The sequence below is a fragment of the Ambystoma mexicanum genome, chromosome 14 (genome assembly GCF_040938575.1).
Source record: "Ambystoma mexicanum isolate Mex_15411 chromosome 14, UKY_AmexF1_1, whole genome shotgun sequence".
In the NCBI taxonomy this organism is placed as follows: Eukaryota; Metazoa; Chordata; class Amphibia; order Caudata; family Ambystomatidae; genus Ambystoma; species Ambystoma mexicanum.
In genome coordinates this window covers 100,104,901-100,130,410 of record NC_090940.1, presented here as the reverse complement: position 1 = coordinate 100,130,410, position 25,510 = coordinate 100,104,901, and the positions used below count along the sequence as shown (strand labels likewise).

At 43.9% G+C, this 25,510-nt stretch overlaps 1 protein-coding gene across 4 annotated transcripts in view; it reads right to left on the bottom strand.

Annotated features, from left to right (window-relative positions):
- SIPA1L1 (signal induced proliferation associated 1 like 1) overlaps nucleotides 1-25,510 on the bottom strand; it is a 1,823,374-nt gene that overhangs the window by 273,546 nt on the left and 1,524,318 nt on the right. For all 4 annotated transcript variants that reach the window (XM_069638601.1, XM_069638604.1, XM_069638602.1 and 1 more), the window contains one exon: nucleotides 8,833-9,055. In XM_069638601.1, the coding sequence (XP_069494702.1) occupies nucleotides 8,833-9,055 (223 nt within the window). The remainder of the gene's footprint in view (nucleotides 1-8,832; nucleotides 9,056-25,510) is intronic.

The window sequence follows — 25,510 nt, the reverse complement described above, 5'->3', positions numbered from 1 at the left end:
TCCCCTTTGTCTACGTTCTCATTTAACATTTTCATGTTACCCTTTCTACAATTTATGGCTGGTGGCAGTGGTTTACTTTTTCCTACCATTGTGTACTTTTACCGCGGGCTGCGTTCGCAGCTGCAGTATAGGACCCATGGGTGCCCATTTTGTCAAAACGATCAGGTCTTTTTTCACCATTTCTTGCTGTAAAGGTCCTTCTTGAGATTTACTCTGCGCGCCAAACCAGGATTGGTCCCTTTGTTTGTTTTGTCTTTGGCGGGGTTCACTGGTGAAGAGCGTCTCTGGCTCCCGCGTGTCTGGCAGGGCAGGAAGTGGGGGAGGTTCCTGAAACTCCATGTGCTTAGTCTTCTTGGTTACACAAATGCATTCAAAGGTGACTGGCCGGCTGGCTGTCCTTGGAGGACAGTTGCACTTCTGTGTGAGTGACACTTGGGCTGCAAATGAATGGTAGAGACTAGCATAAAAGGGAAGGTCTTTTGCAAGGAAGGCAGCATCGACCACTGGACAAAGGAATCCGAAGAAGAACTTGGAAGACACGCTTGCTGCAACTCCTGGACCGTTGGTTTGTCCGGTGAAGCTCTGCTGCAGTGCTGAAGCTCTGAATTCGCCTCGACTAAGAAGACCTTCAAAGGACGACTTCTCCCCTTGGGTTGGTAGGACAAATCAACCCCAAGACAAACTCATCTGGAAATCCTCTCTTTTCTGGCTTTACTTCCATTGTTGCTGCAGGAACCAAGTGCCAGGGACAGGAACACCGGAATCGAGTGCATCTTTTTCAAGCCGGACCCGAGCTCCAGGAAGATGCTCCGGCTCCCTCGAAGCAGGGCTGACCAAGCCTGAGCCACCTCCACAGAGTGCTGGACCCCAGAAGCAAGGAAAGTCCACAAGTTGTACAAGAACCGCGATGGTGCTATTCGCTAGAAGCTGAAACGGTGAAGTGCTGCTCATCTGAACTTTGCCCATTTCTGCCGCCGACCTTCGAATCGTAGTGCAGGAGTCCCCAGACGTCCCCTCTCTTGTCCGCACGACTGAGGGCCAGGAACAACAGGATCTGCCATACTACAACAGGAACAGAAGCCAGCTTGACCAATTTCTTCAGACCTAAGGTACTGTGAACTCTGAGGTACTTACCTTTTGTTGTGAAGCTTGCTTGCTTGCAGTTGAGACTTGCACTTGCTGCCTTTTGCAGAGTTGCTTGCAGCTTTGCCCATCACAAGCCTCCCAGCGTGTGGCCCAACAGTGATTTCTTTTTCTGCAAACTCTCTATAACATTGTACAAGACTTTTTACTTACCTTCAAGAAGTGCCTCAGCTCCCCTAGGCTTTGCTCAATTAACATTGGCTGTCCTGGCTCCCTGACGACTCTTCTATTCTCTGACTTTGTGTTTAACCAGTCCCTCCAAAAAGTCATGCATTCTTTACTTGTATAGCTGGAAAAGGGTTAATCTGCATTGCATTGAGGGGTTCAAAAGTGCTTACCTGTTTGAGAAACTTGTTAACCATTGTTTCCTTCCCCAACCTTTTCCTTTTTGACACCAAACTCGGTATTACTCTAAATTTACCAGTGATATATCAATGTCCACACAGTGTCCTAGTTATTGAAGTCACCTCAGGGTGTAGGAAGTGTCAGTGTGCCATCCCAAAAGGGTATCTACTGATTTATTGAAACTGAGAGTGTGTATTTTGAAGTATATTTAAGTGTTACATATTTGCTCCCTACTAAAGAAGGCTTATTTTAAAACGGACGTAAATAAATAATTGTTTAATCAAGAAATTTTGAGTGTAAGTGTTATTTGGATACTTGTCACTGAGAAACTATGTTGCAACCCTACAGCTCACATTAACCCCTCTTTAGATAAGCCTGGCTGCTCAGTCACTCTACCAACTTATGGAGTACAGACTAATACCAAAGGTTGGGTTAACTATTGCCAAGAGGACATGGCTGGTGCAGTCTCCCACATGGTACTGCACACAATCTTGCCTAACAATCCGTAATACCTCCGAGCACCACACTGAAGGCAAGCATGCTGTGGCAGGTGACCGGACAGCAAATCCGACGCGGGAATGGAGAAACCAGGGTGTGGGCGGTCCTCTACTGAAAGAGCAGTGGGAACCGTGCTCCGCAAAAGCCGATACAACTGGAGTGCAGCGCTTGACGGGGCGCACGTGAACCAGTACGCCGAAGCAGTGGAGAGTGGAGAAACACTGGAGACAACTGGTAAGCGCTAAGCAGGAAAAGGGGTTTTCGGGTTGCCGAGAAAGGGGGATGTATAATTCACCCCACAGAAGCAACAGAAACAATCAGAACAAGTGGGTTATCGGGTGGACAAATAAAGTAAAATACTTCTTGAGAATACAGTGCGAGGGAGACAGCACGGTTACTAAAGAAGTCAGTATTCGCAAAGCAAGTTATCCATGGATTATTAAAACCAAAGTTGAAAGAAAGAGTGACTCATATGATAAAGTCCAACCAAACAAGTATACCAGATGAAGTTAAGTATCTGCATAACAAAGTGTGTAACAAAGCCTTGGCAGGAAAGTATACCAGGTGAAGATTGATATTTATATGATAATGCTAAAAGGTATTTGAACTGCGCACAGTCACCAACGGAATTGGTCCCCAGAAGCTCAGGCGGATCTGCAAACAAGAAGGCGGGGTGGGTTAGTCGGGTGAAGAGGGAATAGTGAAGTGAGAAAAGTGGTGTGCTGTTGACAGCTTCAGTTCAGCTTTCACTGTGTGCTGAGCTTTGGTGTGAATATTGGACCATGCGAGACCTTGGTGCGGTTTAAGTGTTGTTAGTTTGCTGTTGCGGAGTGGTGAAGTGCGTGCGGTTTGCTGAGCGAGAAGATGGTTGTGTGGATTTTGGAGTGAGTTAGGTATGCAGAGATTTGAGCATAGGGTTAGTGGGTTTTATGTCGCTTAGTCCTTCTAATTCCTGTTCTATGTATCCTGTTGTCCTATAGATAGGCATATTTTCACTTTTCCTTTCCTGTCAGTCTAATTGTTATGAGTGATGGCGTGGCACGTTCCCAGCTGTGTTGTTTTTGAACTTGGTATAATAGATATCTAGATGGGGCACTGGCTAATATTCACAATCCTGTCTAGATGTGATGCAAACCAATATTCACAATTCTATCTAAATGTGGAAGTAGCTATATTCACAATCCTGTCTAGAAGCGATGCAAGCCTACATCTACAATCCTGTCTAGATGGTTCCATGTGTTAAAAATCGCGGCAAAAAGGCTGTGGTTTTGCCGCCGCAATCCATGTAAAGGATGCAGGGGACACGCCTGCAACCACCAGACCCATTATACCATTTAAGGGGGGCGGGGGACACCCCCGTTCTCCACAAATGGTATAATGGGGTACACCTTTCTCGGGTCAAACCGCAATTGTTTGCAAGGGCGACAATTTACATTTTTGCCGCAATTTTATTACTGCATACCGTCTAGATGTGACGCCAGCTAATATTCACAATTCTATCTGAATGTGGCCCTGGCTAACATTCACACTCCTGTCTAGATGTGAGGCAAGCAGATATATGCAGTTCTGTCTAAATGTGTCTTAGGCTACTATTCACAATCCAGTATAGATGTGACGTAAGCTAATATTCACAGTACGATCTAAATGTGGCAGTGGCAATATTCAGGATCTTGTGTAGAAGCGACGCATTCTAATATTCACAATTTTAACTAAATGTGGCCGTGGCTATATTCACAATCCTGTCTAGATGTGACGCAGACTGATGTTCACGGTTCTGTCTAAATGTGACTAAGGCTATTCTTCACAATCCCATCTATATGTGACGCCAGCTAATATTCACAATTCTATCTGAATGTGGTCCTGGCTAACATTCACACTCCTGTCTAGATGTGACGCAAGCAGATATACGCAGTTCTGTCTAAATGTGGCTAAGGCTATTGTTAGGCAGAAACCTGTGCAGTTCCCTTAGGGAACAATGCAAAAGATTTAGGACTACAGGTGTTAGCAGTAAACCCACTTGGTAGCAGTCTGTACCACCCAGATTTACCTGGTAGCTGTGGCTGAGCAGTCAGACTTCTCTCAAGAAGAGTGAGGCAGTATGCAGAGTATACACAATAGGCACTCAGACACAATGATACAAGCAAACACTGACCAGAGCTTTGGTATCAAAGTATATAATCATTTATTTAAAAACACACTTTTTGAAACACTCCAGCACTCTTGTTGTAAAATATTCTAAACACAGTTACTATTGTAATATATACACCTCCTTTTCCTTATCAGATAAGTCTTAGTAAAACACCACTTATTTTCATACAGAGGTGAGCGCTTAACTAGATGGCACTCCAATAAGTTTGTGAAGAAGGGAGGAAAAAAGACAGAATATGGAAAGGTACACCACTCTAAGATTCAGGAACACTGTTAGCAAGGCAGAAGAGCAAAAGTCACTAGTGAGCCAAAGTCCAAAGGCTGGGCCCACTCTTCGAGAGAGCAGAGCACAAATGCGCCCAAGATCACACAGTTACACTAGGCTTAGAAAGTCTTGCAGAGAGTTCCAAAAGAGTTTAGAGAGGCTTAGGAAAGTTTAGCCAGGGTGTCCCAGGCTAACCCAGGTTCGAAAGCCGGGGGCTAAATCTACCCCGTACAGTCGGTAGCAAGGGAGGCCAGGCAGGACACGGTACCTTAAGTGGGAAGGATCATCCAGCGGTGGCAGTTGTTCCTGGCAGTGGGTGCAAGTCGCGTCGTCGTCCAGGGGAAGAGAAGATCTCGACTTGGAGGAAAGATGAAGGTCGTTGCACTGCCAGGGAAGAAACCAGCCGCAGAGTTTTCCGGTTAAAGGTGGTACCTTTTGTTTGCGGTCGTGGTAAAACGTGGTATCCCGGTTGCCGGGGTGCTTGGCACAGGCAAGGCGGCCACGAGGTACGCCGGGAAGGCGAAAAGACAGTGAAACTGGTTATCCCCACCAGTCAAAGGAAGAAGACTCTCCGGCGGGAGATCTCCTCTGTCGTTGGGAAAAGTGGTGAGACGGTCCAGCAGGGCTCCACCTGTGGTGTCGTCGTGGCAGGTCGGCTCAGCTTCTCCCTCATCGGATTCTTAGGTCCTGTGGCGACTTGTGAAGTTCCAGTCCCCAAAGCCCTGCTTTTATGCAGCAAACCCCCATTCACTCAGCCTAGCTGTCACTCAAACATGCTAAGTGGTGAGCCGGCCGGCTCACCACTTGGGCCAATCAGGAAGGAGTGCGACTTGAGTTGTCTAGGCAACTCAGTCCAGGGTGCCTAAATCCCCCTCCACCCCTCCTAAGTACCCCAGACAGAGTGGCACCACTTTGGAGGGCTTCTGTGGAGAAGCCTGCCAAAAAGTGGAACAAAGGGCTCGACTTGGGTTGAAGTCACAGAAGAGAACACAAACGCCATTTTAGAATCAAGTTTTGGCAAAAAATACCAACCGGAGAATTATTATGAATTAAATAAACCGGCGGTATGTTCGAGGCTACCGTAAATAATTAAAGATAGTAGCCTAAAACAATGGGAAATCCCATAGGAAAATATTCGCGGTTGAATATAAAAAGTAGTATCCACTGCCACCAGCCAAAACTCAATCAGGGGGGACGAGACGTGCCCCCTCGACTAACAGACACCGGGGCAATTGAATTGCCCCAGCCAGTACGTCCACAATATGATGGTTTGTACTGGTTCTGTTCAGATTTTAAGACTAGTAAAGTCAATGGTGACTTTACATGCCCTGGGAGACAGTAGTCAGTCCCAGGGTATGGAGTCTATACTGGGGGGTCACTATGACACCCCTGTGTTACTGCACTGAGGGTGCTGTGTAACACACATCACAAAAACACATGAAGCCCTATGGGGTAAAAGACCCCATAGCCCATTAAACACATCTAGATTCAAAGAAACACACTGAAATCATGCCCAAGAGTGAGGGTAAAAAGTCTCACTCTTGGCAGGAGAAAAAAATAAACCCCAAAAATCCAGCAAAGCTGCTGGGGGACTCACTAGGTTAGGAAATTCAGCCTAAACAGAGAATTCTCCCTAACAGCTATTCTTCACAATCCCATCTAGATGTGACGCAAGCTAATATTCACAATTCTATCCAAACGTGGCAGTGGCAACATTCACAATCCTGTCTAGCTGTGACGCAGGCTGATGTTCACAGTTCTGTCTAAGTGTGGCTTAGGCTACTATTCACAATCCGGTCTAGATGTGACACAAGCTAATATTTACAGTGCTATCTCATTGTGGGATTCTCTAGATGTAACTTAAGGCAATATTAACATTTCTCCAAGTGCAAGGCAGGCTTATATTCACAGTTCTATATAGATGCGACTCGGGTGATAGTCAAACTCCTCACTAATTGTGAAGCTGGTTAGCATTAGTAGCCTTGTCTGCTATGCTTGGAGGGTAGGTAGAGTCGCATGGCTTCCGGAGTAGAGGGATTGCTCTACTCCCCATGCAGGCCACACCTGCCTTGTTTGTCACTGCTGGTTGACGGCTAGCCACCGGGCCCCCTTGCTGACACCTGCTGATACCTGCAGACACAATCTGGACTTGCCTCTGTTGGAGCCGCCCTTTGCCTCGGGGCCCCAGCCACAGGGGCTTTGCGGGTAGAGGGCTGCCCTGGGGAGGTGTGTTAAGAGCAGTGAATGAGCCAATCAAGGGAGGGTGGGGTGGGATGGGAGGCAGCAGGAGGGCCGGGAGAGGGTAAATTAATCAGGGAGAGGTCGGGGAATCGAGGGAGCGATCGGGGCTGCAGGCTCAAAGTAAAAAGAAAAATGGCTGATAACAAGGCCCATGAGTGTCTAGGGTGGCCTACTACTGCTACGCTTGGTAACAAAGTGGCGTAATAATAAAGTCATGGTAGGAAAGGTGCACCAGGTGAATTCAAGTTAGGCATTTGTTTGACAAGGTCTGGTTGGAGAGAATCCCAGGTGAAGACCAAATACATTTTGTAAAGAACTTTAAGGAAGGACATGTCCTTGAATTCATGAACTATTGTGAAATTGTACAGAGAGAAAGTTTCCTTAGGAAGAGACATACCCTATGGATTTGCAACATGGAAAAGGGGAAGAGAAAGCTTCGGGAAGGGAGCGGATACCCCAAGACAAGTAAATACACAGAGGGGAGAAAGTAATACTCTTGGGAACTGAATATTCTTTTGAGTTGGTGAAACTTGATACAAGGAATTGGGGGAAGGAAGTTGATCCCTGGAACTGCGAACATTGTTCATTGGAAACCTCTTTGTTGGATTGGAACTTCTGTGCTGACCTTGAGCGTGTGAAAACTTGGACAACTGAAGAGGCAATACCCTTACACCTTGGAGTTTATTTAGTGTGTGAAGGCCAGAATAGGATTACAGACACAGTACATACCTTTGCTTGGACATTGGGACAATAGACAGATTCATTCGTTTTGCATAAGAAACGGAAATGTCTCCTAGATTAGGGATAGCAAGGAATTTTCCAACCCCCATTTTTGTTAATAAAGGTTTATAACCACAAACATGTCTCCTCTGTGTCCAAATCTCATTCCTGGCTCCTCACAGTGTGAGCAGTAAAAGATAACATTTGGGCACCAAGCGCAGGACTGTTCCATTTGACATGGAGCAATGGATTGGGCGAGGCATGCATAGTAGATCCCAAACAAGGGGTAGAGTGTATGCACCAAGCAAGGAAAGTTCCAATGAGCCTTGGGGTCCCATCGTGGGACGCCCCATAAGTATGAAAGGGGACAGGGCATTGATTTACTTAAAAGCTCTCCCGGCCCTTTGAACTATCTTTGTTTTGTCTCTTTTTTTTGGGTTAAACATGACCGTCCAGGTTTCCTGAAGAAATATCACTTTGCGATTTCCATATTCTGGTGAATCAAAAGGTGAGTCAACATCTCAACCAATACATTTTAACAAATCAATGTTTACTTTGTGTATTTCATTATACAGCCTTAAAAAAAACAAAGTTGCAAATATCTACCACCTGTGGCATAAAATTTGAATTAGATGAATAAACGCAGCACATGAGTACTACACACAATTATGTTCTTTGAAACTGGAGGCTGTCAGTGGGCACAGGCATGAACGTTTAATGGACTAAGTCAGGCCAATAACAGTTTAGTACTGCGTGATGAACTTGGGTTAAAAGAAGGGGGATGTGCAGGACTTCACACTTTTCCTAAAACTCATGGAAGATGGTCATGGGTATAACACCAAATGTCAAGTTCCTAAAACAGAACATTTTCCATATTCGTTGAAGTGGTAAAGAACTAAACCGTACCACCCTTTCTCATCACTGCTGTAGGAACCCAGTCTTCACATTATGAGATGGGCGTTACGTGCAACTTCGTTTAAATAAAATGGTTCCTAGCTGGCTGTGAAAAGCTACAATTACCAGAATCCCTTGCACTTATGGAATGGGATTTAATCTTGCACCCTGGAACTGACGTGCCTCCCTGATAGAGGAATTACAGCATGCTTGGAGGAGTGAATTGCTGGGATATGGAGCTGGAGCGCGCTCATCACCACCATTTTGAAGAATTATTTAAATCAGTACTGAAAACGACAATGATCCAATTGACTGTTTTGTGTGCACCTTTGACCTTGACTGAGACCACCATTATACAGCTGAAAAGGTCCAGCTAAACTTTTATATTTTTTTTAATACCCAAACAAACCCATAATCAGGACTAGAGAAAATACGGGAGAGGAAATAGATTGTAAAAGGAGAATTTACAAACAAAATGGTAAAACACTATGAAATGTGGTACAGAGCACAGTAAATTCTTTGGATAACAGTTTTCAATGGTGTAAATCAGCAAGTTAAATTTGTTGATAATCCCTTACCATGTACAGACTTCATTCCCAATGTGTATGAGGTTCGTCGTTCAGGTAGCGATTTGTGAAGAGATGGGTATGTGCTGCTGAAGAGAACAACATTTGGCAGTGCTTGGTCCAAAAGTGAAACACGTGCGTTTTCAAAGGCAATGTCTCTTTGGCCACTGTAGATACTTTCATCAGACAGGGTCCTGTGCAAAGATCGTCGTGTTGGAGTAGTAGCGAAAGGTGACTGTGGGAAGGAAAGGGGAAAAAAAGCAAAAATGGCAGTCATTAATAAACTATCCGTCTGAGAACCAGGCCATTTGAACAAAGACTTCCAAAGCCAAGAAAGAAAAGCAAACTTGCTCTTCAGAGACTCAGCCAGAAAACAGTCCAAAATGAATTTCTAAATTTCTCAATTTTATTATCATATCACGATACATTCAATGAAAGATTCTGAATAAAAGAGCATCAGTTAAATGCATTTTTAAACAGGTATTGACAAAGCCAATAATTTGGCTTTTGAAGAAGCACAACAAACATTTATCGGGTATTACCACCATAAACCAAGCTAGTCGCATTTTTTGTCAGCTATTGGCCAAATATGTCCAAGTACTTGCATCATCACCAGTGATTGCCTTCAAATGCCCAGGTACACAAACCACTGGCATGAATGTCCCTTAAATACACAGCTACTCACAACATTGTGTGTGTACTGTATTAGCATGTGCAGTGTGAGTGGCTCCAGCACATGTGGGGGGCAGTGAAAGATGTCTTGTGGGGTGCAAGAGAAAATATAACAGAGTAATGGCTTCAAATATACTGGTGATCCCAAGTCTTTCTGAAAGAGGTGAAAATCTCGAAATGCTTCCCATTGGATTTGCGCATCTAGCCTACTGCCTGGATAAAAGGGCACTAGTGTGAGGACGAAATAAACAGTGCGCGCACAAGAACGTATTTCTTGAAGACGGTACAATTGTGCAACCATTTCAAAGGCCTGCGCATTGAATTTAAGGACTAGTTTATCATGCTGAAGGCAAGACTGTGAACCAAACAAGAACTATGCACTGTGTGAAAGACAAGGCCCAGAACGTTAGAGAGCATTTACTTCCCAAAAGAATTCAACGGTCTCAGAATGTTTGTTGAAGAGCTAGAATAGATAGATTTGTATTCCATGACTTTTTGATATGTATTATAGATAACAAATTGATGTAAAATATAAGACCTACTGTGGCCTCCTATGAAACACCCCTTTTTCTACCATATTTTTACTTCACTTTGAATAAGCCTATAATTTCTGTAAGCCGAAAGACTTGCTTCAACAGACTTTTGGGTGTAATTTCGGGACAATACAAAACAGTCAGAATTCCCCTTTCAATGTCATAACGCTTTATTCCAACAAATAGTGTCATGAAAGCAACATTCACCAATAATAAAGATTTTCCATAATAACTTGCTAGAAATTCTTGATTCTAGTAAAGACACGGAGGCGAGCATTATGCTTCTCTTTCTTTTAATTAATTATATAAAGAAAGCTCAGCAGCAAGGTATTTTCTGCACTTACATCTAAGAAAACGAATGTAGTAAGTGCATTAACAAAATACACAACCAAAAACATTAAAGTACATATGTGGTTCATAACATTCACAGAACAAAGGAAAAAAACTTCAAATCCCATGAAGCTCCAAAATGTCCTCAATGCCCAATGTCACGTGACACTGCTCCTCCAATAAGTGTATAGGTGTCCCCATAAACAGTCCTGAATAAGAAACAACTTCCTCTTTCGAGGCTGCAAACTTGATATCTTCGATGATAAACTTTAAAGCTCGCTCCACCAGGGAAACATCTGCTAGTGCGTAAGTCAGGTGGATTTGTCCGCAGAGGCTGCCAAGAAAAAATTAAAATATGTTAGCTTTTGCGTATAACAACCCTAGTTCCCTTATAGGGGTGGGGGAGAAAAGCATCTTATTATTGTTACGCAATAAGAGTTTCAATCAACAGTTTGCAACGATACTAGCATCACTTTAATCAGTGTATAACAAGCTTTTCTCGAAGGGTGGGATAATGCTCGCCTCCGTGTCTTTAATAGAATCAAGAATTTCTAGCAAGTTATTATGGAAAATCTTTATTCTATGTCAAGACCGGAGGCTCACATTATGCTAGTTCAAAGCTTACTTAACACTATTGAAGAAGGCTGTTCTACGGATTCAAGTAGAACTCTTTAAATATCGACTCACCTGCCCAATCAGCCATTCTCATGATGTCCTTGAGACGGACACCCACTTGAAAAGCTTTTGAAGCCATGGCTCCTCTAACTGAATGGGCTCCGAACTGAAGTGTTTCCATCCCCGCTTGGGCCAAAGTCCAACGCACCCATCGAGCTAGGGTAGGAGCCGAAACCGCCTTATGAGTTTTGCGGATAGCTATGAGGAGCTGACCGTTTGTAGACTGTCTAAGCGGAGCTGTTACCTTCTCATAAGCCTTTAAACACTGAACCACGCAAAGCTTGGGCTGTTCCTTAAATGCCGGGTAGGAGACCACTCTTGAATCACATTTAGTCGTCCTTATGTGGAAAACGATACCGTCAGGAGAAAACGACCTGCCCTCTAGATCTAGAGCCCTAACATCCGATACTCTCCTGCAAGAAATCAGACAAAGCAGTGTAATAAGTTTGCCGGAGAGTGCCATGCGTGATAGCTCTTCGTTAGCAGGCCAAGAGAGGAAAAGGTTGAGTACTTTACTAACGTCCCAAAGCTTATTGTAACAGGACGAGGGTGGCACTGTAAGACGGACACCTTTCAGCAATCTACAAACCAAGTGGTGTTCTCCCGCTGGAACCCCTTAAATGAAATTGTGCCCTGCAGAAATCGCTGATCGATACGTGTTCACTGTCCTGTACGCTAGACCTCTCTCCACTAAAGAGCTAAAAAATTTAGTATTTCTTCTAATGGCGCTGAAACTGGATGTAGGCCTCTGTCCTGGCACCACGACCTCCAGATGTTCCAGGAATTGGAATATTGTTTGCGAGTGGCGGGGGCCCAACTCTCTTCAATGAGGTGAATTGCCTTGCTGGACATGCCTGAGGTTCTCCATCTTGCCCTGAAATCCTCCAAGCCGCCAGAGTCAGAGACCCGGAAACTAGGAGGGGGTGAGCTTGTCCCCACGGATCTACTAGGAGATCCCTATACTGGGGTAGAAGGATTGGAGAATCCGTAGAAAGTTCCTGAATAACTGGATACCAGATCTGAGAAGGCCATACTGGGGCTATGAGGATCAGCTCTGCTCTGTCCTGACAGACCTTCGCCAGGGTCCTCGCTATCATTGCGAAGGGAGGAAATGCATAAAGTTCCCTTGCGTCCAAGGATGCAAGAATGTACCCGTCGCTGCCGGGTCGGGCCTCCAACTGTAAAACACCGGTAGTTGTGCGTTGAGGCGAGACGCAAAGAGGTCTATAGATAGTGGGCCCCACTAATGTTGTAAGCTGATAAAAACATTGTCGAGACTCCAGTCGCTGGAGTCGACGTAATGGTGGGAGTGCCAATCCGCTATTACATTCTTGAGACCCGGCAGGTATTCCGCTGTCAATGAGATCTTGTGATCCAAGCAGAAATGCCAAAAGTCTTTGGCAAGTTCCGCTAGTGGACGAGACCTGGTGCCGCCCAGATGGCTTATGTATCTCACGGCAGATACGTTGTCCATTTTCAGTAGAATACAACAGCTCACTTTGTCTTTGGCGAAAGAGTGAATTGCGAATGAACCCGCGAGGAGCTCTAGACAATTGATGTGCATACTCCGCTCCTGTGGAACCCAGGTTCCCTCCAGTGGCCGCTGTGCCACATCTTGCTCCCCTATCCGGAACGGCTGGCATCCGACTCTATGATGATATCTGGAGCAGAACTGAAAATGGCTCTGCAGTTCCAGGCCTCCATGTGCGACAGCCAACAATTCAGTTCTGTCCTTGCTTGCAATGATAGTGTCAGTCTTTGAGAGTAAGAAAGACTGCGCCTCAAATGCTGGCCTTTCAGCCTCTGCAATTCCCGGTAATAAAGGGGTCCCGGAAAAATTGCTTGAATGGATGAGGACAGGAGGCCTATTACTCTTGCCAGCTCCCGTAGAGAGATGAAATCCTTATGTAGGAGCCTGCGAATTTCCCTCTTGGTCAAATTAATCTTGGCAGCCGGAAGACATAGCTGCGAATTTTGAGTGTATTATGAACCTGAGGAACTCCATATTCTGGGCGGGGCAAAGCACCGACTTCTCCCAGTTGATGAGAAAACCGAGACTGTGGAGCAAGTTTATAGTCCGTTTGGTTTGCTCCTGCAATAGGGTCCCGAGATTGAGCCATGAGAATAATGTCGTCCAGATATATTATCAGGCGAACGCCTTGCTCTCTTAAGCGCGCCACCACGGGTCTCAACAGTTTGGTAAACGCCCAGGGAGCTGAAGAGAGACCGAAAGGTAGACTTGTAAACTTCCAATCTTAGGTATTGCACGTGCTCCGGGCAAGTGGGTATCGCGAGGTAAGCGTCCGAGATCTAGACGCACAAGCCAATCGCATGGTCTGAGAAGGTCCCTGAGCATGTGGATACCTTCCATCTTGAAATGTCGATAGACTATGAACTCTTTGAGTGCCTTTAGATTTATTACAGGTCTTACCTTCTCTTTCCTGCGTACTACAAAGATTGGACTGAAAAATCCGCCCGGGGTCGAGCATGGCCGAATTGCCCTGTTCTGAAAAAGATACTGAATCTCGCTGCCTAAGGCTTTCTGATCTGGTTCTGACATAATTATAGAGATAGGGGAACTGAACTGAAAAGGCTGTGCGAAAAACTCTAGCCGCAGTCCGCGCGCTGCCTCCCTGACCCATGCGTCTCCTGACAAGGTGTCCCAGGCATCTGAAAAGAGCATTATCCTCCCCCAAATGGGCGTGTGCGGCGCTGGCGCTACAATCGCTAGACTGTCCAGGAGGTTGTTAATTTCCGCTCCTTGATCCTCTCCTCCAGTAGTGGCCTCTGCCACGCCCTCTGGAGGGAAAGAAGGTGTCGGCTCAGTCTTGCCAGGTGTTCAGCTGTTGGTACTGAGGTCTTCTGTCAAATGCGTAGCGGCCGGAAGAGCGACCTCGACCGGCCCTAATGAAAACCTCAGGAAAAAACCCTCTTAATGGAAGCTTGCGCCTTATCCAGAGCGGTGAACGTGCTTAGAAATTTGGTCATCTCCTTCATGAAAGGATCTCCAAATAATTGCTAATTCGGTGAGCTTTGAGTCGATCTTGAATAGTATGCCTTTTCTGCGCTCGGTGGAAATGGCACAGCTAGCATTTCCCAGCAAACAAATGGCTCTCTGAGCCCACCCGGAGAGGATGGTTGGGTCGATAGAAGTTGAGGAGGCGGAGGTGTCTTCAGCTAGATCTAGAATTTTTGCGAGAGGCCCCGCAACATCCAGGAGTTTATCCTGGCATGACTTCCAGGCTCTGTCTATGCCCTTTTTAGGGTCCTTGACACGTTTTGCCATAAAGGTAATCATCTTAGAATCCAGTTCTGGCGTCATTGCCATTTTATGTGGTATGTCAGGGCGCGGGCATTCAGCTCTGAGCCTTGCTCTGGTTTCCTTCTCTAGCGGCTTGCGGAGCCTGCTATACATGTATTCCGTTGTCCTGACTGACGGCTGCCAGTCTGTGGACCTAGGATGTATCAAATCCTCAGGGTCGAACATTCCCTCGGTAGGGCGTTGTTCCCTGATGTTTGATTTGGGGATGGGGGCTGCCGCATTCCCCGAGGTTGAGGGTTTAGAACCCCAAGACTCGGAGTTCTATTCCGAGGAAGCGTGAGACGATTCATCATACAATTTCGAGCTTGCTTCCTTTTGTATGCCCTGTTTTTCTCCCTCTGGGCTCGAGGGTCCAACACCCCTATTTTCTTCCTAGAGGGTCTTTCGCAGGAAGGGGTTACCTCCCTAGTCATGAAGGCGTCTTTCAGCCTGGAGAAGGCGTCTGTCAATGCAGCAGTGGCAGGTATCAACTGGCTCGGGGGGGGGGGGGGGGGGGGGGCGTCAGAGAGCTTTTGCTCTTACGAGCCGAACTACTTCCACCCCCCCCCCACCCCCCCCCCCCCCCCAGGGCAAGGTGTTTTCTTTTGTGTGTTTTTTTACCTCCCTTTGAGGGATCACCAGGAATGCGCTCTTCCATTTCTTCCAGGCGCTGGTGTATAGGCAGAAGCATATCTGTTACAGCCTTCTGCACACTGTTCTCCACAGTGGATCCTAGAACCTTCTGCAGGCTCCTTTCCATGGCCACTTCATCAATGTAACAACTGTCCTCCTCTTCCTCAGACCATGCCTGGTCAGACTGAGGATTGTATTGAGCTGCCATAATAATAATAATAATAAATCACCTTACCCCCTTTCCTTTTTTTTGCGCCTTTACTGGGCTGACCACCTTCTCTCACTAGCCCAGATTTTCAGTATGTCAGCCTTATGTGATATAATTATGTTTAGCCCACAGGAGAGTTACCTCCAATCAATTGCTGGCAAAGGATACTGTGCAGACCAAGCTCCGTGCTGCTGGTGCTGCAAGCGATCCCTTCTTCTTGATTCCTTTTTTTTTCCAATTCTGTCTGGAAAAGCGGGAGGGAGCTCGCTCCGGCGCTCGTACTGGCATCAACCATTCTGTTCTCAACGGAAATGCTCGTACGAGTGCCGGAGCTTGAGAAAGGGACCGGGAGAGCGGGAGTTCCCCCATGTGCCCTAGAGGTGCACCGCGCCTGCTGACAGAGCCTCCCCGGAGCTCGCGTGTATTAATCCGGGCCGGGGAAGCAAAATTAACACGCAGCGCCGCGGGTAGCCGCATCATAAATAAACAAAGCGAACAATGAATAGATTCGCTCCAACAAGTAAATGTTCGTTGCGCTCGCAATTACACCGACATCAGCGGTCGCTGGCGTCGGTGTACGGCACAGAAATGAAAACGAATATATTACCGTATTTCCCAGTATGCAATACGCGAGAAAACAATATGAAAACAATATGAATAGCAGTCAGACAATATCAATCATGAACATCCAAAAGCATACCAACTGAAAAACAGTTCTGAATAAGAAAGGACTTATCTCTTGCTGTGAGCAGCAAAGAAAGAGGAAGTTGTTTCTTATTCAGGACTGTTTATGGGGACACCTATACACTTATTGGAGGAGCAGTGTCACATGACATTGGACATTGAGGGCATTTTGGAGCTTCATGGCATTTGAAGTTTTTTTCCTTTGTTCTGTGAATGTTATGAACCACATATGTACTTTAATGTTTTTGGTTATGTATTTTGTTAATGCACTTACTACATGAGTTTTCTTAGATGTAAGTGTAGAAAATACCTTGCTGCTGAGCTTTCTTTATATAATTAATTAAAAGAAAGAAGCATAGTGTGAGCCTCCAGTCTTGACATAGAATTTCACATAAGGAGTAAAAATATTGATGTTACAAAACTGGATAAAACAATCAGTAAAACATTCTCATCCATTTTGAAAGCCCAGCAGCATTATCAGTGTGCCAGTATCTTTTTTCACTCTTGGTCTCCAAGTCCACAGAAGATATTTACCATTGGCATAGACTACAAGCACATTGCTAGAATTAAGACAGACTGACACAGCCTCTTTCGTCATCCGGCAGCCTCGAGCCAAGAATAATCGCGTTTAGATATTATGGTCTCAATTGCAAGGTTACTGGGCATGTCATCAAAAGGTGAATATTCTCGTTCATGTTTCCCCTTTCATAAACTCCAGTTCAGGAATACAATATTACAAGACATGAGCCTACACAGAACCATTGATCTATTGTGCTAAAGGCGGTTTCTAAGGAACCTCCTCCCCCAAAAAACACACTGCCACATGCCAGATAAAGGGCATAAGCTCTTGGCTTCAAAGGAGACTGGTCACCACCCATCAAGCAAAGGCTCATAAAAAATGAATTGGCTGAATTTGTGTGGCAGTTGTCTTATCTCCATGAGAAGCTAAGGACACACTGGGCCTCATTACGACCCTGGCGGTAAGGGGTTTACGCCAGCGTTAGCTGCGCCGACCCCTTACCGCCAATTACGAGGTCCCTTAGCGCCATGGCGCTTTTAACACCTGCTTTTAGCAGGTGTTAAAATCCATGGCGCTAAGGGACCATGGAGTTAATTACGCCACCGTAATTTACGGTGGCGTAATTAACGCCTTCCCCACTCCCATTATGCCCTATGGGGCAAAAATGGGAATGGGGAAGGGTAAATGGGGATTGGGGACTTACCGCCCCCGCCAACCTCGGAATGGGGCGGTAAGTCCGCCAACCACCATGGCGTAAACGTAGTTTACGCCATGGTGGTAAAGTCACGGCCCAGGCAGTAACTTACCGCCTGGGTCGTAATGAGGCCCACTGTCTTAAAACATACGAATATCATGATGAAGGGGGGGAAAAAAGTATGTTGGAGCTGTATCATCAAGGCCGGAGTTACTAACATTTATTCACTTTCAAAACTGAACAAAAAGCAGATTGATGATTTTTGGGTTTGGGTCATTAAAAAATAATAGTAATTCTGTGATGCAAGATCGATGGACACAAAAATTGCATTTTGAAGCTAGAAATTATAGCTACCAAATCATGTAAAAATCACATAAGGTGCCACTCAAAGACTGGGAGATAAATGGGAAATACATGTAACTCGTCCAAATGTTATCACTGCACATTAGTTCACGCATGTGATCGTAGGCCCTGAAAGAATCCGATAAATTTTTATTAAACTCGCAGATTTAATTTCATAATTTGTATGAAGAAACATAATTGCCATTTTCATTAGAAGTGGATTCACGCCTCCATGTCAGTGGAATAAGATTGGTAGAACCCCCACATCACAAGATATGGCAGGAGTTAAACAATATATATTTGCCTGCTCATATAATTATTATGGACTATTGAGAAATTAACCTGGAAGGATCTTGTAACCAACTGCCGATGACTGAACAGAGCTCACACCATCTGGATGGCTGATACCCAGAGGCGCAGCCAGAAATGTCTAACAAGTTGGGCCTGAAGCCAATTAAGTCAGGCCTACCACAGTGATGTTAACACCTGTAAATGCCCACACAGTATTGCCGAGTGGGCATTTACAGATTTTGGGAGGGCCTTGCCCGCTCAGGCCCTAACCTGTCTACGCCTTTGCTGATACCCCCATTGAGTGGGTTGACCAACCAGGTAGGAAATTGGTTTCAATCAGCGAGTTGAAAATGGAGCTTGCTGAAGGAGTAATTGCAGACTAACTCGTTCCCTGGCCAATTCTTCACAATAAAATGCCACATTTAAAAAGATAAATAAAGCCCAAAATGTAACCCCCAAATTGTCCCCAGGACTATACAGGATAAATGTGGAATATAGGTCTGTTAGCCAAGTACAATGCAATTTGACAACAGGAACACAGGTTTGGTGTTAAATATGCGTTTCCCTTTTTTACATTGAATATAAAGTGGCATGTCATTTCCTTATGCATTTTGTACCGTGGGGAAGGATTTAAAACTCAATGCAATGTAGGTGCAGCTTAAATGCAAACTTGTTTTTGTAAAATTATAGGCACTGTGGTTTAAGCCAGAGTCAAATCATTTGGATTATGGTGTATTCATATAGCACTACTGTCTAAGACATTTCATGCATTTAAGTAGCTAAGGGGGGCCTAGACATAAATTAGATGTTTGTGCAACAGAAATGAGTATAGTGCATCTGTTTTATTCACTTATGCGTAATCAGGAAGGGCAGGGGGTTTTAACATGGTACAGGTTTCTGGGGAAAGGCATAGCTTCAGCCCCAAAACACATGCAAGTTAAAAACTATACATAGGCACATTAAAAGCTTCACGTGCATACAGAGAATAACAATTGCACACGTAAATAGACTAAATGCAGTGCACACAAGTGTATTTAAAACTGCTCACACAGCTGCATTCCAAGTCTCTTTCACACACACACGTTTAGTTCAAGTCATACACACATGTTCATTGAAACCTGCACATACATATTCTGTGAAGATCACACACCTATGTGGTTAGAGCTGAGGGCAAGAGTATTTGAAAGTATTATTTCTCCAAGTCAAACCTGTGTGAGTATAATATATGCTGACCATAATCTACATTTAAATTACCTGCTTGAAATGTTTATATTTATATTTTATTTATTTGTATAGCGCTCCAAGCCCAAAGGCATCTGGGCGCATTTTTTTCATATATAGGTTGCAAGGTATACATTAACAAAGTTACATATATACAGGTGAAGTGTGATTATAATATTGCATACATTTTAGTAAGAAACAGGTTTTAGCATGAAAGGCATGCGATAGCATTTGTCTACATCTCTTCCATGGAATGTTTCCATGTAAATACTCATGCACTGGCCGAGAAACGGAAATGTCAGCACTGAAGCAAATTGTGTTTTTTGCAATAGAAGCAATTATTGAAGGAGACTTCAGAATGCTTAGTGATGTCTCAAAATTCATGCAGGCAGATAAAATCTAGTATTAATGATCAATGGTTTTGGTATCTATAACATTGTAGTGATTTACAGGGTAAAGCTTGCGCCCACCATTCTTGAAGTTACTTTATTTTAAATACATTTCGAGTTTTCCAAATCTGACTGTATTTTATAGCCCAGAATTGAAGGTGTGGATTGTATGAGCTGGGGATGAGATATATATTTTATTGTAGCATTTAGTTTATTTGAAACTTTTATCACAACGATATCCTTTTCATTTAATTAAATCTCTTATTTAACAATTTATATTAGTTCAAAGTACTAAAGTCATTTGTTAATTCAGCGGGGTTGAAAATTGCTTCATTTCAATTCACTCCAAAATTCTATTAAGAAAGTTTATTACTGAATAAGTCAGGTGCACAGAGCTTCCACTTAAAATCCGGAGCCATCATTCGTCCATGTCATCACCCGCTGGTGCAAATTGACTCAAGTGGATTGACCTTTGGTTTTTTAATGCAGTACATTCTGTTATTAGATGTTTAAGTGATTCCGTACTTTCCATGCAGAATCTACATACATCGTTCTTTGCGTTTTCTATGTGTCGCACCACCAACATTTGCTTCGTTTTATATGCATTCAAACTCAATCTTAGAAACCCATTGCGATGATGACGAGACAGGAATTGTTGCAAGTACTGTGGCATGTTTTCCAGTCAATTCATTGTAGGCCCAAGCTCTAAAGCAGTCGGCAGTTTATTGTATTTTAACACATTTTTGATCCAAGACCACCTTTTAACTTCTTTTTTGCAATTTGAGGCTGGTCTGGCAAAGTGGCCATCTGGATATCTGCTGCTAGCAAGATTTCCTTTAGCTTTTGCGTCCAAGTCTTAAGTAGACCAGCATAAGGACAAATGCCAGTAGGTGCAAATATTTTATAGGCTGGTCCTGGACTGGCGATTAACATTTTTCGTAGTAGCACTAGTGATTTCCAGACCACAAATCCATATAACTCGTCCATTGCTAGTTCGTGTCTAATGACGATTGTCGATATGTATTTTGGTAGCCTTAATACACGCCGCCAAAAGATTCCCTGTAGTTGTGCCCAGATTTTATAGTCTAAGTTCCATCCTGTTTCGGCTCCAAAGGTGATACCAGAGATTAATTCTGCAAGTAAAGCTGCCGAACTGGAGTTAGGCTAAATTTTCCAAATAGAGTGTGGATTCCTGCACCTTGTAGGGAAAACGTTTTCATCCGCTGAAATCGGTCCAGCACCCAGCTCCCTTCTCGAAACAACCTACTGACCAATACTCCCAGATAACGAATTTCAGCTTCTTCAATTACTTAGTTATGAATTTTCCACCTGAAGTTTTTATTTGTTCTTCCTTTTGCTGGGCCGAATTTCATAATTTTTGTCTTTTTGACATTTATTGTCAGTTCGCTTTCATCCACATAGCTTTGCAATCCTGATAGCAGCCTCTGTAGCCCTATTTGTGTAGAGTCAATCAGGACAAGATCGTCCGCATATGTTGCGCAACAAATCTGGTGTCCATTGATTTTTGGAGGAAAGCACTTTACATTTGTTAAAGCGTTCGGGATATTGGAGATAAACAGCTGAAATAGAGTAGCAGCCAAAGGCCAACCTTGTTTAACCCCTTTAGTCGGGTTTATCGCTTCCGATAGGTCTCCCTTTCCGTTGATCCTGATCCGAATTGATGTTTTAAAATGGAATGCCTTTATTGGTTGCAGTATATTTTCGGGACACTCCCAATTTGTGAGTTTTCTCCATAGCAACTCGCGATTTATGGTATCAAAGGCCTGTTGCATATCCACGAAGGCGAAAAAAAGATTTGATCCCTTCCCTAGGGCTTCTAATTTCAGCAAGTTAATCATAGTCAGGTTGATCTCCGTCCCGACTCCTTTTGTAAAACCTGTCTGTCGACAGTCTCAGATTCCGTTATTAGCCAAAGCTGTTAATTTTTGTTGGAGGAAGGTTGCTATTATCTTTCCAATTGTATCCAGGAGGGCAATCGGGCGATAGTTGGCTGGATCTACCCGATTGCCCTTCTTGAAGATCGGCACTATTATCGCTTCAGTCCATGAAGATGGTAATGTTCTTTTTTTTCGCAATTCTAGCAAACAACTTTGCTATAAACATGGACCACTCGTGTTTATATGCTTTTAGTGCTTTTAGCATTACATTAGAAATGCCATCAGGCCCTGTAACTCTGGAATTTTTCAATTTTCCAATGGCATTAGGTATAGCTTCTTCACTCTGATACCTCCCACTGCGCTGCCTCTGCTGCCAATACAGTCAGTATTCCAGATAACTCTCTGTAAATACATCTTTAAAATGCTTTATCCAGTCGCCCTAGGAGACCCCATATGCCAACATGTCCATTTGATTTGCAGAACCTCTGTTTAGGATGCGCCAGATCTCTCTTGAGTTATTCGATTTCATTAGGGCTAGCATCTCACCTCATTCTTGATCGCGCATACAGGAAAACGCTTTTAACCAGTTCCGGTATTTGCTTTCGTTGTTTTATAAGACTAAGTGTAGACTCCCAAATTACGCTTGAACACTCTTTTATATCTTTATTAAGCGGTTTCCTCTGCTCCTTTACACTCCTGCTCCACTCATGAATGTGTATTTTTTGTTTTTTTGTGTGTTCTGCAAAACACTCATATTTTGATAGGGCAGTAATGGTACATAGTTTGTCGAATCACTTGTTGTGGCTAAGGATTGAAAAACCTCCATCAGGCACATTATTTGTTTCTCTTTTAGTCTGAGCCGATTTCACCCTTGGTTTACTTCCAATATTTGGCTGCAGTTCGGTGCTTCCAGTTTTTGACATAACGGCCATGACATTTCCAACACATCATGGTCGCTATGTTCGGTCGACACAATTCTTAGTTTCAGGATCTTATTCCATAGGTTTTTGAGGTCCATATGTAATCTAGGTTCTTTTCATAACCAAAATTTTGCCAGGTAAAATTCGGTGGCATATCACCACTTACTTGCCCATTGACCACCTCGCAGTCTCTTGCTTCCATTTTGTTGTCCCATCGAGCTCTCCTAGCAGTTATTCTCTGTGCTTCCTTGATTGTATCTGAGATAAGCTCCTTTTATCATTGAACCATGCTATGTTCAGGTCTCCACATAGGATGATCGATAGATCTTGATGTTTCGTTTGATTTTTAACGATTATCATTATTATTGATGAAATAAACTTTTCAGATGTAATCTTTAGTGGGTTCCAGTAAGTATTAATTAGGAACAAGTATTGCGTTTTCAGAGACTGTCCATTCGATCTTTGAATTAAGGTCGCTTGAACACAACTTTTTGGATTTTCCTTTTCACATACTTCCCAGTTTGTGCTGTTTTTCAACATTGGGATTACGCCTGAGAAGGGGCGACCCTGAGAATCTCTCTCCGCTGGATTGAGCATCGTCAGATACCCATCTTTTACCGGTGGGATCCGCAGCCATGTCTCTTGTAAACGTATGGCAAAATTGTCTGTCAGGTCCACTGGGAAGTCGTTAAATAAATGTTGGAAACCTCTCGTATTCCAAGATATCAAGGTAGAGGATCCTTCATGATTGTTTAAGCCTAGCTAGTGCTTTCCCGTTCTTCTTGTAGAACTGCCAGATTGGAGCAGAGTTTTTAAATGTTTCCTTATGACATCTGGTCGCTGTTCATTGGTTTCCTTTGGTTTTGCCATCGCGTTTGGACCAAAAGGACTTGTAAGTGCAGCCGGATCTTCTTCTGAAATCTCAAACCCCAAGAACAGTAATTCGTCTTTCGCAGCCATCAAAGTCTTCCGTACTGCCTTAGATTTTATGTGCAGTAAGACTTGATCAGCTCGCTCTTCTGAGATATATTTTACTATACTGATATCTTGGGTAGTCACCATCCTTTATATCAGTACTGAATGCAGGAGGCGAATTACATTGCCTCTATTTAAATCGACATCATTATCGTCATTGAATATGTTTTCAATCCGAATTTTCCATAACAGCGATTTTGCTTCAGTCAACTTTTGTTTCCCCACATGAAGCGTTTTATTCCGAGTTTGTGCTAATGTTTGCTTCAGATTTAGTGTCGCCTGGTGCTTGTGCGTGGTATCAGGATCAAGATTTCCTTGATTTTTGGGTAATTTCCTGTGCTTGGCTATGGGCCTAGTATGCCTTTGGGGCTCATCTTCATTTGAAGTTTTTGCCATTGGTAGAGTAAGAATTTGTTTTACCATTCTTGTATTTTGTACTGCCAAGTTGGGCTGACTAGTTTCGTCCGCCTCTTGATTGACAGAGTCACTGCACTCTTCAAAGTCTTCAGAATATGTCGACAAATTACAGAGATCCACTGATGACCTCACTGTTTGAATTGAATCGCAGTCTGAATCAAGTTTCGTTCTTTTTTTTGGATTTGTTGGGTTGGATTTCGCAATTACTCCAACTATTTTTATTAGACTTTTCTCTTTGTCCGATTCTTTAAGTGAGACCTGTTTCTCTCTTGTAAATAGACTTGGTTTAACTGGTGTGGACAAATTACATATACATTTTCTTGAACTGCTAGTTTTTTTTGTTGCTGTTCCTAGATTTTTCTTTTTTTCAGTTTTTTTTGTCGGGCACTGCCTAGCCACATTGGATTTTGAGGCGAGTGCGGCACTTGTAAGGTTTTTTGCTGCGCTGCTGAATATGCCATATGTAAATTTTTCTGTGGCGCAGTGGGGCTTTTCAGGGGACTTTCCAGTGATTACCACACTTGCAGTTGCGATATTCCTGTTTGAATATTTGAAGTTGCTTCAATTGTATTTGAAGTTACAATTTCAGTGACCCCCCTCTTGCCCCCTGTGACTACTGCTTGTTGGCCACTCTGCGCTCTCTTGGAGTCGCATGCTAAGCAGCTCCCAAGACCGTCTTGATAGGGCTGAAGCCTCTTCTGTGCCAAGTGCGTTAGTCACACTGCAACCCTCAGCACCACTACAGTCCTGCATTTCCACATTTTGTCGACAAACCCCCCCCCCCCCCCCCCCGACTGGTGTTCATTATGGGCCGACTGTTTGCATTCCAACTAACTTGTTTTAAGCAACCTAGCACCGCCTCCATTAAAGCATTGTTTTCAATATTGTCTTTTATGGCTAGTTCACTTAGCCTATTTTGCCAAGATGTTTATTTTGTAGCTTCATTTTCCGAATGGTTGTAAAGTACTGTGTTTAGACTTTCCATTTTGGTTATTCTGCATTTCCTCATTTAGAGATTCATAGAGTTTTATGAATGGAATCAACGCCAAGGACGTAGCAGCCAACACGTTATGGATTTGTATTGCAGCCGCGGTTGACAAATTTGATTTTATTGTCGGCTTATTTTCCACCTCGTTGTGTTGGATGTCTTTGTTCACAGTAGTGAGCTCATTTCCGTTGCGCGTTGGTCTGCCCATGGCGTCCCACAACATCAGGCCAGCAACGCCGAGCAAACGTCGTCTCCGGCGTAGAACAGCTTGACATCTGACTCGCTTTAACTATTTTCCGTGCTGGCCTGCATAGGTAATCCAATTTGATTATTTTGAGTATTTACAAGTGTTTCTTGTGTTTGTTTTCGGAATAATGATGACTCCATACTTGTTGCAGAAACCTTTAATTGGCATTGTGTTAACGGACTTGTTTGCAGGTTTTGGAGTCCTTTACTCGCTCCATGAACCTGATGAATATCAGTTCTTGCATTTCTGCCCTTTGTCTTATTTGTGTTTGAGAAGCTCTCTGCCAACTTATTCTTCATTATTTCAAAATCAGCTTTCAAGCGCTCGGTTAATGTAGCCTCGCGACCTGCAAAATCAAACCCACTGTTGGGCGTTTTTGCGTTTGTCGCTGCGTGTTCCTGGCTGTATTCGCCATCTTGTCGATCGTGCATGCTAGAATCTCCCCTCATGCATGTCAAGCCTGAATGTCCTGGCTTCTCGTATGTTTCTAGGCACATTTTCTTGTTCCTTATAAGTGAATGCTCACTATTACATCTAATCTTAGTTGCAGAGTAATTTTAAGTAAAATGTCTTTCCGCATCAAAGTCTTTGACTCCGCCTTCCAACGGCGGATAGGTAAATTTTAGTAAATTTGCTTCTGTCAGCAAACGTGGAACCTCTAATTCAAGGAGCTCAATGTCCGTTAAATTAAACTGAGTCAAATGCAGCCAAATTGATTTCAATCGCTTTGACACTTTCGCCATGATTTAGGG